The sequence below is a fragment of the Podarcis raffonei genome, chromosome 6 (genome assembly GCF_027172205.1).
Source record: "Podarcis raffonei isolate rPodRaf1 chromosome 6, rPodRaf1.pri, whole genome shotgun sequence".
In the NCBI taxonomy this organism is placed as follows: Eukaryota; Metazoa; Chordata; class Lepidosauria; order Squamata; family Lacertidae; genus Podarcis; species Podarcis raffonei.
Window position 1 is genome coordinate 60,091,465 of NC_070607.1, and position 15,770 is coordinate 60,107,234.

General features: G+C 42.7%; 1 protein-coding gene across 5 annotated transcripts in view; it reads left to right on the forward strand.

The window, feature by feature from the left end:
* Positions 1 to 14,673, forward strand: part of SRGAP2 (SLIT-ROBO Rho GTPase activating protein 2) — a 204,421-nt gene extending 189,748 nt beyond the window's left edge. For 4 of the 5 annotated variants that reach the window (XM_053393341.1, XM_053393343.1, XM_053393342.1 and 1 more), the window contains 5 exons: positions 760 to 839; positions 4,064 to 4,244; positions 5,386 to 5,532; positions 6,150 to 6,477; positions 10,921 to 14,673. In XM_053393341.1, coding sequence (XP_053249316.1) covers positions 760 to 839; positions 4,064 to 4,244; positions 5,386 to 5,532; positions 6,150 to 6,477; positions 10,921 to 11,301 — 1,117 coding nt within the window. In that variant the 3' untranslated portion in view covers positions 11,302 to 14,673. Of the gene's footprint in view, positions 1 to 759; positions 840 to 4,063; positions 4,245 to 5,385; positions 5,533 to 6,149; positions 6,478 to 6,714; positions 6,782 to 10,920 lie in introns of all 5 variants that reach the window. The other variant, XM_053393345.1, reaches the window with a different exon arrangement.
* Positions 14,674 to 15,770: the final 1,097 nt, after the last annotated feature.

Genomic DNA, 15,770 nt, shown 5'->3' on the forward strand with positions numbered 1-15,770 from the left:
ATTTAATTAAGAACTTTTTCTACCATGTCACAAAACTTGCAAACAGTTGGCATCTTAGACAGGTCCCATTCAGAGCTTAGCAATGTGAACGTCACCTCATGTGGCACCCGCTGATAGACCTTCAAGCCTTTGTTCCCAGCTTTCACACAACACACCTCATGCCCCATGTTTTTCAAGCATTTCATGGCACCAGCTAAACTGTTAGGAGGGCCCATAGTTCTGTAGTACAGCACACGCAGACAATTCCAAGTTTAATCACCAGCATATTCAGTTAAAAGGATCAGGTAGCAGAGACCCTGGAAAGCTGCTGCAAATCCGAGTAAACTATATTGGGTTAGGTGGACCAAGAGTCAGATTCACCGTAAGGCAACTTCACATGTTGACCTGTGCTGGAGTAGATGGACCACCACATATTCTTTGGGATGTAGGACCAGGACATGTGCCTCCCATCTTCTGACCTATTCCAAAAGCCCCATCTATGACAACTTCGTGTGGTGTAGGAGCTTTTGTCCCCCACCTCCTGTAGAGTTAAGCTTAAGGAGAGAAGTTACTATTGCCACCCAAGCCTCAAAAGGTTGCTACTCTCCAAACTACATGCTTTGCATGTCTCCATCAAACATTGCTCTTCCACCCAAAAGTTCAGGTGTCACTGGGATACCCCTGGTGCTACATACCATTTACCAGCCAGTTCTTTTCTTTTTTGAAAAAACAGGAAAACATGCCCCGTCAACGTAGCCCTCTCTGTCTTTCTTCTTGCAGTGAAAGCCCCCATGGAGAGACAGCCTCCACAGAAGATGCAGCTCAAGATATGGTCACTGAACACCATACCAGCGATGATGGTAAGCATTTGTTTGACAGCTGTTTCAAAGCTGGCTGCCCATTTACTTTCAAGCTTGGCATGAGATGGGAAAGCCGTTTTGGCATGTGGGTGTCATCCCTGTGTATATAGGCTTATTGGACAAAACATAATTTACCAACAAGGCAAGGTGGGTTTAAGATATTTCCTTATGTTTCTTAGCTAGAGCCATAAATCTGGTATGCCAGTTTTAATACTTGACTGATCGCAACGATTTCAGTGAGCTGTTGTCAAGGTAGCAAGATGGAGATGTACTACAGGAGAAGAGCTGTGGTCTCTGAATTTCTCTTGTTAACATCTCTATGACTTGCTTACTTGAACTATCTGGAAATCCAAGTGCACAGTTTTAGTAATTAGGCTGTGTTGGCCTGTGGCATGGGGCTCTTTTTTACTCCTGTTTTCCTGCCTGTGATATTAAACCATCTTAACTGTGTGTTAAAGCATCTTAACTATAATCTGTAAGCCATCCTAGCTGTAATCATTAGGTAATCATGAAGTTTATGTTAATAGGTTTAACAGTCGTGCCTTAAGACTGAGAATTGGATTAGATGGTTTTCTCCCCCAATTCCATTGTCTCTTGCTATGTCAAGTGTAAATTGCAATAATGTTGGAGCCTTTCCTGGTCCATTGAATGATAATTAATGGACAAAGACTAATAGGCCACGCCTAGGTTCAAAGTTGAGAGGAGGATCACTAGCTATTTTTGGAAAGATCCTGAAGCTGAGGCTCCAAAACTTTGGCCACCTCATGAGAAGAGAAGACTCCCTGGAAAAGACCCTGATGTTGGGAAAGATTGAGGGCACAAGGAGAAAGGGGCGACAGAGGATGAGACGGTTGGACAGTGTTCTCAAAGCTACCAGCATGAGTTTGACCAAACTGTGGGAGGCAGTGGAAGACAGGAGTGCCTGGCATGCTCTGGTCCATGGGGTCACGAAGAGTCGGACACAACTAAACGACTAAACAACAACAACAGGCTCAAAGTTGAAAGGAGGACCAGTAGCTATTTTTGATCTTTATCCCCCAGCTGTAGTGCAGCCCTGCTGGGCATTAGAGGTCATTATCCTTTGCCAGGCTAAAGGCTAAATTCCAAAAGGGAATATTGGAAGTTAAGTGGCCTGCTGATTTTGGTATAATAAACAATTGCTATTTGAAATATACAATTCCCTAGCTGGTAATAAAACGCACAATGGAGGCCCTTTTTTTTTTTTAAAATAAATGTGTTAGTTGGTGCCAGAAACTAAACAAGCGAGAGGAAAACAGGGAAGCACACAATTCAAGGAGTATTCATTGAAAAAAACACTCCAACCCAGCTAAAAACAACAATTATTTGTTACCCAGGTAAAACCTTGTTAACTAGTATGAGCTGATTACCCGAGCTCTCTGTCTACAAACTACTTTGCAATGCATAGTTCAGATAACTCTTTTTCTTTCTGGAAAATCCATTACTGGATTTTCAGTCTTACAGATGTGCTTGCTTGGCCTTCAGCCAGTCTCTGTACTTTGCAGCCTCGGGGGTTAAGCTCAGTTTCTTGGTTCGAGGGGCTCTAAAGGCTGATGGGTCAGGCAGCGGTGCTGAAGTCTCTTTGTCTCAGACATGTTCGCCCTGTACTTCCTGAGAGAGCCTACCCAGATCACAATTGTCTTTGCCCAAAGAAGGGCTTCCTCTTCAGACATGCAACTTTTCTGAGGCATAACTTAAGTTACTGCCTGATTCATGCTGTTGGGCTTTTAGGTAGTGACTTATTGCATAATGAAAATCAGCCAAGGAGAAAGGCTATCCAAATGGAGAGTGAATTCAGTAATAATAAAAATGTGTTTTTGAATGAGTGTGTTCATCTGAGCCAAGCAAAATTTGCCAAGACTAGGAAGGGAGGAAAGAGCAAGGCTCAAGACTGAGGGGTCAATTGTAGAGGTCATCATAGGTGGTAAGGTAGAAAGAAGTGGCAGAGCTAGAATACAGTGGGTGGGATTCAACTAATGAGTCCTGTCAGCAGATGCCTTCCACATGGACTTCTGCATATGCAACAGGGCTTTCCTCCCCACCCCCTGGGTACCCACTATTTCCCCTGAAATTGGCTCAGGAGAGGTGGGATCGCTTCATCCGGGAAGCCCAAATGCTTGTGCAAATGGAACAACCCACTTGGCATGATGTTGAATTCCTCCCAAAGAATTAGATTGTAGATGAGAGCCATGGACTGGATTACAAAGGGGGGGGGCAACCTCAGTGCAGGAAGACTCTGCTCATGATCCCTATTGGGATTCATTGCTTGGGAACGTAATAATTTGGAATAACTTCCACCCTATGGAGCAGTATGTCCAGCAGGCCATTCCACTGTGCAGAAACAAACCTGTTTTTGCCACTAACTGTATACTCTACAGGGAGCTGCAGGCATTCTTGGGTCCCTGGTGTACCTATTACAATACAGTTTCCAAGCATCTCCTTCACAACGTTTATTTAGACTGTATATATTTAGGTATCCACTGAAGGGTGTGTGTGTGTGTGTACTCTTATGTGCACACCTAGGTGAAGAAACCCTTAGAGCCTTTACCTTGTCAATAAGCATAGAACCATAGAATTGTAGAGTTGGAAGGGACCCCAAGGGCCATCTAGTCCAACCCTCTGCAAAACTGGAATCTCAACTAAAGCATCTCACAATCTCATGCCACCCTGACAACAAGCCAGACCAAGGGCCTGTACATACCTTAGCTTCATGTGGATTGTGAACCCCTTGTGCCTCATTTAAGTTCCCCTCGTGCAGCAGTTGGCAAGTTGTTCTACTGCAACTTTCAGGCCCAGCATGATCCAGATCCTAAGAAGCCATTAAGGTCTCAATAGGCTCTACCATTTTCTGACCTGACTACTCCCAGCTGAGCAATTCTTTGCACAATACAGAAAATACTGTGTGTCTGGAAATCCTGTGTACCGGCCCACCTGTCCCCAGCTGCCAGGACAGTTATGTTGAGTTCACTGTAGAGGTAAGCATCCGTGAACATTTCACTGGTAGCAGTAGACCTCTAACGCTTTGGAGGGTGTATAACGTGCTTCTAAATGGCCTGGCCTCATTTGCCAGGTGCATTTGACCTCCAGTATCTCAGCTGACAACCTATATAGATATTTGAATTCCTCACTTTTATTTTACTTTTTAAGGTGAGTGGTTTAAACACTGATATGCAAATTCATTGAAATGTTGTTTCTTTTTCCTGCAGAATGTGAACCAATTGAAGCAATAGCCAAATTTGACTACAGCGGCCGAACAGCACGTGAGCTCTCTTTTAAAAAGGGGGCTTCCCTCCTGCTTTATCACCGGGCCTCTGACGACTGGTGGGAGGGCCGTCACAACGGAATTGATGGCCTGATCCCCCATCAATACATTGTTGTCCAGGACACGTATGTTACCTCTTAAGACCATTGGGGCATGGTACTTGGATAAACAGGGCTCAGATTTAATATTGCTTCTGGGGAAGAAGATGTCTTGAAATGTCTATTTGCACCTTAAAGTATTAGGAACGAAGAGTTGGGAAGGATCTAGCCCAGAGCTTTCCAAACTTTGTTGCAACATGTTAGTGTGTTGGTAGCAGTGCGTAGTGTGAACACTCCCCGCTCTGCTCCTGGGACTGGAAAAGGGTTAGTTTAACCCCCGGTTTGCTAGTCAAACTGAATTACTGTGTCATGAAATTTTGTGTGTCTAAAAAGTGTGTCACTGACATCAGAAGTTTGCAAAGCTCTGATCTAGTCCAACCCCCATGCTTTAATACAGGATCTTGCAAACATAACATTCCTGGCAGATGAGCATCCAGCCTCTGTTTAAATACCTCCAAGGATGGAGGGCACACCACTTCCCATCAGACAACTCTAGCTGTTAGGAAGTGTTGCCAAAATCTGCCTCCCTATCATTTCCACCCATGCATTCTAATCCTGCCCTCAGGAGCAACAGAGAATGGGTCAGCTTCATCAGCTGCATAGCAGCCCTTCAGATAATACAAGTTGCCTATCATGCCACCTTTCAGCACCAGATTTAGGGCAGTGTGGGTGGTTCCCCCACACAGGGCGCTAAGCCAAGGGGGCGCAACATAATATTAAAAGTCAAAAAGTTTATAAAAAACAACTGTACCAAAAGGGATTGGGGGGATTTTGTCTTCACTCATATTACCAAAGTCTGTCCCCGCTCCCTTAACCTTTTTGAGGCTAGGCATGCCCAGGTCTTCCAACTATTCCTCATAGTTGGTTTCCAGATCCCTCACTACTGCCCTACACACATGCTCAGCTGCTTCATGTAATCATATGAAAATAGTCAACAACACGCCCCCCCCCAAAAAAGAGCATCTTAGTTTTACAAGCTGCATTATGGCTGCTCTCAGGATCCAAGTACACCACCCAGCCTTTAAGTAAAGCATTAAAATGAGATGTTGTAATTTGAGAGCATTAAAAAAACCTGATGATAAAATTGTTCCGGCTATTGCGACTTCTACTGTGGCTTACCTTGAGGATGTAACATAGGTTTTGTGGTTGTGGCTCTTTTCTTCTCTAGTGAGGATGGAGTATCAGAAAGATCAAGCCCAAAATCTGAAATAGAAGTAAATTCAGAGCCACCGGAAGAAAAGGTGACTGCCAGAGCTGGTTCCAACTGCCCAAGTGGGAGCCATGTTGCAGACATTTATCTTGCAAATATCAATAAGTAAGAGTTAATATCGGTTTTGTATTACTACTCTTTAATGTATGTGTTGAGCATTGGTTTTTTCCTTTTGTTTAGTTTTGAGCTGTTGAACTAGTTTAGCTTATTTGTATTGTTTTATGTAATGTTTTGTCGCACCGGGGGTATACTACTAGTTGCAGCTCTGACATCCAGGTCAGTAGGCCAACATTTCGCAGTACTGAAACACTTCCCATTTGGCTGCCAATAATGTTGAAACCGTTTGTTTCAATCAATCATTTATATTTTACATTTCTAGCCCACCCTCCCTTCAAGTAACCCAAAGCAGTGTGCCTGATTCTTGCCCTGCTTTCCCCCTGTAATAACCCTATAAAGTGGGCTGAGGGAAGCTGGCTGGCTTCAAATCACCCAGTGAGGTTTGCAGCTAAGTGGAGAGTAGAACCTGGGTCCTTCCTGTTTCTGTTCTGACGCGCTAACCTTCATGCTGGCTTGTTATTATAAGCAGAGTGGAAAAGGTGATTCAGTTCAGAATGTTTATTTTGCGATTTCAGTATCCTTTCATTGCCTTTCTGGGATTCCTGTGTTGAAATGCAACTTCTATAACACTTAATCACCACCCCCTGCTTCTTTTATGGTGACAGGCAAAGAAAGAGACCAGAGTCTGGCAGCATACGAAGAGCTTTCCGTCAAAGTGACAGCCACGGGCTGCCCAGCTCCCTGGGAGAACCAGTCCCACCAGGAGCTGTGGCCAGTTCACGTCCCTCCTCACAACCCATTATGAGCCAAAGTCTCCCAAAAGAGGTACCAGATGCATCTTCCATCAGTGGCCATGGGAGCCTCAATTCGCTCAGCCGGCATGCCTCTCTGAAGAACAGGATAGATAGCCCCCACATCCGGAAAAATGTGACCACTGGAAGGTCAAAGAGCTTTAATAACCACCGGCCCATGGACCCTGAAGTCATTGCACAGGTAATAAGAAGCTAGGCCAGGTTGAGGTAAGATGGGGCTTAATTTGCATACAGTGGTAAACAAATATCTCCACCCCATGTTACCCATTCTGTTAAAAAAAATCTCGTTTGTGAATTTTGATGTTGACTGTTCACTAAAACATTCATCTAATACTCAAATATGTTCCAGCTGTTCTGTGAATGTTGTATATTTAGCAACAAATGTTATTTGATATCAATATTTTATATTTTGCTTCAGTATTTGCTTCAGATCAGGAAGCGTCCCCTTAGAGGTGATCAAAACAAGTCAAGTTTTGAATTCTGAGGTAACCTCTGAATTTTTAAAATTCAAACATTTAAATTTCTGTTCAGTTCTAAAACATCAGCTGGGTTTGTGATTGCTGCATGCCTAGTCAATCAAAAAAGCATGGAACAGCGCCTATGTTTAATCAACTTGAGACCAATTTTCAAAGATTCATAAGGGTTAGAAATTACCTGCATCAAAGCATCCCAGTTAAGATGCATTTGATTGAGAACCTTGGCTACATGACCAAATTTTGACCACATGTGACTCTCTTAAACTTTGAGAGAAGACTGATTGTTTCTGCTCTTCACATGTCCATGAGGAAATTGCTAAAACGTAGAAATGGATAAAGCCATGGGAATTTAGTGCTCTTAGTTTAACCCATAGCAAAATACTAATGGCAGAGTATGTTTCCTGTTAGTTTTAGACAGTCTTCCCCAATCTGGTGTCCTCCAGATGTTTTGGACTACAACTCCCATGATTATGGTTTTAGAAAACATAAGCAGTTTTCATAGGCAATGTAGAACAGAGGGATCTGGCTAGATTCCTGTGCTTTGAGAAACAGAAGTCCTCTAAGGTAAGCAGGAAGCCATTTAACTTTGTCTTTTTCTGCTCACCCAGGACTTTGAGATACAAATGTGAAAGGGACCACAGACTGTCTAGAACTCCTGCATTTTTATATGGTGTATACCTATTCCATTGAGTTTTATCATCTTGTATAATACACTCAAATCTCTTGCCACCCAAGGGATACACCTTGGTGAAAAGTGCATGGAAACATACCTGCTTTAACACTATATATCCTTTTTCCTACTGTTCTGTTTCTACAGTTGATAATGTTGGACCTTGCTGAAACTAACAGTCAGGGAATGAGGGCCATAACACCATCATAACCACTCTCCCCAGTCCTGTTTTTTATCTGAATTAAAAATCACATTTTATTTCTTCACTGTATGCTCTTTCCACTTATTGTCATCATCTTCATCATCTAACTCTGTTTCCCCTAAATCATTTGGGATAAATGTTGGCAAAGGCTTTGGTGAAAACAGAGCTATATGCAGTGTTAATATTCTATGCTTTCAGGAATCTGTGTTAGAATCTCAAAGCCCAGGATTTTTGAAAAACTGAGTTTTTGGTGCCTCTCTTTTGAACCCACAGCCCAGATCTGTGAGTTTGTTTAACTGCACTTAGAGGTTAAGGGATCATGAAAAGAACACAACAATCTATCCTGTTTCCATGGAATTTTCGTAGTAGCTTTGCTCTTGCTTCTCAGTTTCAGTCAGTGATAAGGAGCTACCTTCAAACAAAGCAGATCTCATTGTTTCTGTTGGCAGGGATAGGGGATGGTTTCACTGGTGTGTACACAGCTGTGGCTGGATGTGGGCGCTGAGACTTTTAGACCATGTTAGCGTAAAGCCATCATGTGATTCCCCTCCTCCTCTAATTTTTGAAATAAGCACTGTTTTCACAGAAGCTTGATAGTGCGACATTGGTCCAGAGTGGAACACAAGCCCACAAAAATGTGTTCCTTTTGACCACTAAGGAAGCCTTGCATAATTTTTTTTCTCAATTAACTACTCCATAGCCACATAATGTGTTTTCACCTTCTAAAAACCAAGCGGGAATTTCTCTTCAGTGCAAAACTGGTTCACTACAAAAAAAATCATCTCATCCTGTCTCTGCAATTGCAGAATATATTAGAAATCATTTGTTTAAAGCTGCTCGAGACTTGAAGTATTCTGCCAGTCTTCAGAAATGGCAATCCATCTAAGTCTGTCAATGCTACGCTATGTGCTCAGAGAAGGTTTTGGTTCTTGGTTTCCTTTCCAACTGTAGGTGTACTGCACTTACATGCTTGGCCAGGTCTTCTGCTTTTCACTATGTGATGAATCTGTCACAAGCTCACACGCACTTGAATCTCATATTACAAAGTTAGGCATTCCAAGAAAAGAAGTTAGGCTGAAACGGGGTGAAGGAACTCACTAGGCTATCAGATGCTGCTGTTGTTTGAATGTTTGGCTTTTATACCTCCTGGTCGTGTGCAATGACTTTTATTTCTTTGTTTATTCTGCCTTAGGGCAGGTGTATAAAGATATAGATACACACACACACACACACACACACACACACACACACCACTTACTTTAAAGGGTGGGGATCTATATAACCACTTAATTCTAAAGGGAGAGAAAGAAACTGTATTAAAACATCAGAGAATAAAGTCCCTTCGAATACTAATAGATAATTCCTTGAAGCCCATTATCACAGCATCCAGAAATCTGGTCTTGGAAATAAGCAGGCACACATTGTCTTTATCTGTTGTTCCATGCCACCCATTGGGGTGTGGGGCATGAGACAGATTTCTTTTCCTGTCCAGTTATTTGTTGCAAGGCACTCAATATGAGCAGAACCAACCACCAAGTCATTTACCATTTGGGCTGCAATCCTGTGCCCATCATGCATTCTCATCTCACCTGTTTCAATAGCATATGATTCATGCTGGAGTTGATGCTGAATTTTTCATAAGGTATTTCAGATTCTTGGACACCACAGATTGGATTGTAAATAGAGGTCACCATTAGGGCTGGATCTTGGCTATACTAACCAGCCCTGGGAACAGGATCTAGCTTCTACAGTTTCTGCCTTGTCTATAATGCATATGGTGGTCCTCTTCTGAAAAGCTGTCCTTTCCCCTTATGGTGCATTTCCTCCTTTTGTTTATATGAGAAGGCTGCATGTGGGTTATATCTTTTTGCAATGCTTTGAATGACATATAGCAGCCTCTCTTGCCTTTCAGTTAAATTCTGCTTTTATCCACCCTCCTCTTTTTGCCCTTATGTAATTTATTGTTTCCATAGGGAAATGCACTCAATGAAAGAAAAATGGGCTGCATTAAATTAGAGCTCCCCTTTCATGTACTCTCAGGTGTCATTTCAAACAGTGTGAGCTACACCTCTTGCATTTGACACCAGTATCTCTGAAATCTGTGTTTTGCTTTAAGATCTTTTCAGACTGTGATGGGAGGAATCTGGTTACCTTCTTTGGTTCATCCTCCTCCTTGACTGATTTACCTCCCTGTGTGCCTTAAAATGCCTATGAGGAAACGAAAATGTTGTAGCCAAGATGTGAGTCATGGAAACGCTAAATCATTTGAGCTCTCCAAGAATCATATTGCACCAGTCAAGGCCACATCTACAGCTGAACTTCTAAGCAAACTTAGGTCATGATCCAGCCAAGATCTTTAAAAAAAAAGGCTTGATGCTTGTTCCTAATTGTGACCTTTGCATTACTTCCTGCATCTTTCATGTGAAGCAAGAATGAAGTGTCATATAAGCTTCATTTTTCATATATCTTTTAAAAACACTATAGAATAGCAAGTGGCTTCAGTGAGGAAATGCTGATATGTGTCAGGTTCCAGATTTAGAGTTGCATATTGCTCATTTGCCACATAGTTAGCAGCATAATGGGTTTCTACTCTTTTTGAGGAGTCTGTTTTCTCAAGCATCATTCTTGTTCCTCTTATCCATCTCCTTGCTTTCCAAGCTATTATCTACCAGTGTTTCAGTCATTTCCTACCAGCCATCCGACCAGGGAAAAGGTTTAAAGGAAAGTGTTATTACCTGGCATGCACTCTGGACTAAAATTCCGCAGCAATTTGTCTTGAGTACCACACATAAAGCCAACATCCCTACCAATGATAAAAGGCACCAAGCTCAGAATAAGATCATAGAGGCCTCTTGGTTTGCTGAGCTCTAGTTCTTAAGGTTTGAAAGAGAAGGCAATTGATGATCGGAAAATAAGGAGGATATAGCTCCAGTCCACCCATCCAGCTTTATGAAAACATGTATGATCTAGCTAAAGTTTTCAACTCTAAAGACAATAATTTTTTAGTTGGTTGGATGCCTGGCCTCATACAGTTAGCAACAGGCTGGTCCTCTGGCCACATAGTTTCCCACCCTGTCCATATTACCTTGCAGGGAAGGGTGATAGTGGGACTGGTCATGCCACTAGGAAGAGATTTTCCATGCCATATCATTCCTCTTACGACAGGAGCAGCATCTGCCACTGTCTGCTTTTGCTTAATATTTTTGAGACACCACAGAGAATTAGTTGAGCTGTTTTCTAGCTCCTTTAATTGCTTCCAATTTCTCTCTTTTGCAGGATATTGAAGCTACTATGAACTCTGCTCTGAATGAGCTGCGGGAGCTGGAAAGGCAAAGCAGCGTGAAGCATGCGCCAGATGTTGTCCTGGACACCCTGGAGCCGTTGAAAACTTCTCCTGTTGTGGCCCCCACCTCGGAGCCTTCCAGCCCATTGCATACTCAGATCCTCAAAGACTCTGAACCAGCTTTCCAGCGGAGTGCCAGCACGGCAAGCGACATTCCTTGCGCCTTCAGGCCAGCAAAGTCCGTCAAAATGGCCGCCCCAGTCAAACCTCCAGCAACCAGGCCAAAGCCTGCGGTTTTCCCCAAAACAAACACCACAAGCCCTGTGGTTGCCTCACCATCTCAACAGTCTACTGACAAGTCCTGTACTGTCTGAACTTGAAAGCCTACTGTGAATATAGCAATTTTTTTGTTTTGTTTCAGATGAGGGGACCCTGTTAAGGAGATGTTAGAAATTTCTATTTAATTAGTACTGAACTTCTGCTGAAGATTAGTTTGGAAGTTACCATCGCCAGGGATTCTCCCGACAGGAAAGCCCCAACTAATTAAGTCTCATTTCGCACCTCCCATCACCTGTGATGCTAGGACATCACAGCTCTGTGTAGCCCGAGACATAGAAAGTCTTGTATCAGGTTGCCGTGAAATCAGTGAGGAAAAGACAGAACTGAGTGGTAAACAGTCAATGCCTTGTTTGAGTGTCTGGTCACTAAGGGAAACCGTCAGGGTCATCTTTTAGAGGTTAGCAGAAAAGACTTCTGTGCTTCAACCACTACAGGGATACAATACAATATTGTTCACCCATGGATGTTTTTGATCTCACTGGTTTAGATGGCCGGGTATGCCTGGGGCATATTTTTGTGCACTATTACAGTGCATAATGGTGCCACACAAGGTCAGGTCAGTTTCCATTACAGCCTGCATCATTTTTTTTCAGGGGTACATGTTCTCAGACTTACGTTTTCTGTCCTGTGTTTAAAAAAGAAATCATGAAAAGTGCACAAGCTTAGCCTTGGTTTAAATGAGGCATATTACATGCACATATGCATGTGTTCATTTAAAGTTAAACTGATACTGCAGGGGAAATAAAGAGCATTAGAGCTTGCATGGTTAAACATCCCCTGCTTATATCTTTGCTTGGTGCTTCCAGATCTAAAAGCAGCGTGAATGCTTTTGAAATGAGATTTTCAAACAGTGTCTCTAGAACAGCCTCTCTGCACTTTCATGGGCACCCAGGAGACAAAACTGAAAACGTAGGTTAAATTTTGAAAACCAGCTACTACTGATCAGTCTTTCTCTGTCTCTCTTCTGGCATTTCCAAGTGTGTACATCTTTAATCATCTTTGCAAAATGAGATAGTTTCAGGCCAACCACTCCAGTTCTGAACAATCATAGACTCAAGATCTGGTAATCCTAGTTAGCAGCTTGACCCTGCTTGTCTCTGTCTCTCTCTTCTCTGCCCCCCATCCCACCCCCTCCTCAGCTTGTGGCTCAGGCTCCTGTGAGCTTCTGATATGGCAGCATAGGGCAAATAAATTAAAAGCTGTTGTGGGATGTGGACATAGTCCAGTATTCAGCATATTTCTGTGCCAGGTCACCATGTCTATAAGTACAGACAGTAAAATGAATCATCTTTACATCTGGCATTTACAGTGATGGACTGCAATTGTTCTGAATTCCAACAGACTGTATGGACTCATGTTTGCATTGAATGGGAATATATTTTTCAAGAGGGTAACCATTTTAAAAAAGAAGAAATGAAGACTTCATAAGCAACTGGGAATTTCTCTGCTGCCTCTATCACCACCAACCAAAGGAACAATGAATTAATATGGATTCCATCACCCTTCTTTGATCCTCAGCTGAGGGCAAGATAAGGAACTGAAATGTGTTTTCTTTCATTCGCTAGGTCTGAACTGCAGTCTGTTTTCTTGTGGTTTTATGAATGAAATCGTTGGTATTTGATATTTTAATAGAAGCAAAATACTTAATCTTATGTAAACAAAATTGCAGTAGTCTTCAGATTAATCTAAGGTTGTTAGTCAGACATTTTCTTTTAAGCTCCCTACAAGTTAGGGGGAAATTGTGTTGTTTTTTTAAAATTATGTCTAGAAAGACTTGACAATCTCACAAATGGTGGTAGAAACAAAACCATGTAAAATGTTTTTTGCATTTTTTTAATGGAGGGGCAGTTCTGTTCCTTAACATTTTACTAGCTGTTGCCTTTTAAATACACAGACATCACCCACCCACCCACCTCACTCCCTGGTATGTGTGTGCACATTACCTCTGCATCTTGGACCTTGGCCAGCTCAAGTGAAAGACCTGAGCACTGCAACCTGATCATTCATTCTCAGGATGGGACAGACTTCTAATCCAGGAATCTTAATTCTTTATTATTGCTGCTTCTTCTTCTGCTTTTTTTAAGAGAATAGTGTTTCACTCAGGCAAAACTACTGTTTTTTTTAGTTTTGTAAGTTCATGTTAGGGTTGCCAGCTTCTTGGCCAGAGCAGGGCTTCTGTGCCTATAGCAGCAACACGACAGTTTAGTTAGGTGCAACATTTCCCTTTCCTGCAGCACACTTTAACTACTGTCATTGAAGGCACATGGGGCTCCCTTTAGCACAAGGCATTAGCAGGCCTAGTGTTATGTCGCTACCCAAGGTGGGGTGCAGGGATGGAGGCAGAATTTATTCATAGGAAAGCTATTGAGCACATGCTAGCAATGCCTTATTTTGTCTAGGTTTTATACCATGCCTTGTACCAGTGAAGGGCATGCCGGCCACCCAAGGCACATTGGAACAAAATGAGATTTCAAGTCTTCAAAGTGTTTTGGTATATGGGTGCAAACTGGCAAAAAAATAATGATTAATGGCTTGATATTTTTATGACCTTTCTGTATATAACTTGCTTTTTTTTCCTTTTTTGGCTGAACTCAGCACTAGGGAGGACCTACTAAAAAGGAAGTAGAAATGTCAAAGGATGTACACCATATCATATGCTATCCAACCGGAATTTTAAAACATGCACCATGATCTATATTGAACATGTATATGTGAAAACAACTTTCCACAGGCAAGCTCCAAGGAAAGTTCATTATTTTTTTTATATTTAAAAATTGCTTAAATTGCTTAGTTTAAAATCTCTAAGTTAGGCAATTTGAATCAGTTTATCTTGCGTAGATTTTCATGCCCTTGCACTAATGGAAAGGGCGCTTCCCACATAGCTCTGGTACATGAATTACTGTGGTTAGGGCAGCCTTTGCCAACCCGGTGCCCTCCAAATGCTTTGAACTACAACTCCCATCTGCCCCAGCCAGCCCATGGAGTTGCAGACCAAAACATCTGGAGGGTACCAGGTTGGCAAATTCTGATTTAGGGCATATCTACATTACAAACATGCCCATACACAACATACAGATACTCAGGTTCACTGGAAAGAGGGCATTACTTTTTAAAAAACAAAAAAACCCAACACCACCAAAACCTGATTTTAATGCTGTAGTCCCATTCAGTTTCCCGGGAATCTGCACTGAATACAGTGGGACTTATTGCCAAATGACCCTGCAGAGGATTGTTCTGTTCATCTGTGGTTTAGATATGCCCATAAAATGCAGCTTCACCTACCAGCGTGAGATACAAAGCCAAAAGTTGATGTAATTTAGTGTCTTATGCAAGACCAGAATTTAACAAATAGATGGAGGTAATACATAGACATTATAGAGGGGAATAAAAGCATTTTAGCTGACAATCTGGAGTTTCTGTACCTGTAACTTGGCAACTAAATTCTTATTTCTTCCAGCTGACCATAGAATAATGTGTTTCGCTTACTGTTAAGCATCTCACTTTCTTTCAAATGGTGGTTAACTAAATGCCCCTTTCAACCTCTAGGCTCAGATACACATGCTAATACACTGAAATATCACACCTTCACACCCACACACCCCAATGCTAAAACATCGCGTTTCCCTTATATCTCTACTGACTGAATGGTGAAGCACTGGATATTAAATAACACTGTGATCATGAACAAATCTATCCTTTACATACTTATTGAGGGGGACGGGAATCCCCCAAACCCTCATTCTCTTAAAGGTAAAGGTAAAGGTACCCCTGCCCGTACGGGCCAGTCTTGACAGACTCTAGGGTTGTGCGCTCATCTCACTCTATAGGCCGGGAGCCAGCGCTGTCCGCAGACACTTCCGGGTCACGTGGCCAGTGTGACAAGCTGCATCTGGCGAGCCAGCGCAGCACACGGAACGCCATTTACCTTCCCGCCAGTAAGCGGTCCCTATTTATCTACTTGCACCCGGGGGTGCTTTCGAACTGCTAGGTTGGCAGGCGCTGGGACCGAGCAACGGGAGTGCACCCCGCCGCGGGGATTCGAACCGCCGACCTTTCGATCGGCAAGCCCTAGGCGCTGAGGCTTTTACCCACAGCGCCACCCGCGTTCCCTCATTCTCTTACTAGTATACAACTGTTTGAATAATTTTCTGTTCAGGTAACTTCCTGCCCCACCCCCAATAGAAAGTAGAAATGCCAGATGTGAAACAAAGCAGGGGCTTTTGCTCTTTCTACAGCCATGGCCAATGGCATTTTGCTTTCTTTTGATGAGCCTCTACAAAGGTTGGGCCCCCTGGCTGGGCGAAAGTCAGAATTTCCCTGAAGCCGCCATTGCTGTCCACAAGGTTCAGTCCTCCAAAGATTTATGTCTCTGCATAACAGTGCATAACATCCGTATCTGTAACTCTCTGTAACTTTTCACTTGAATAGAGCACTGTTATTTGAGACCAGCACAATTGCATCTCAACTGTCTTTCTGACCCTGATTTTGGGCTGCAGGTGACATT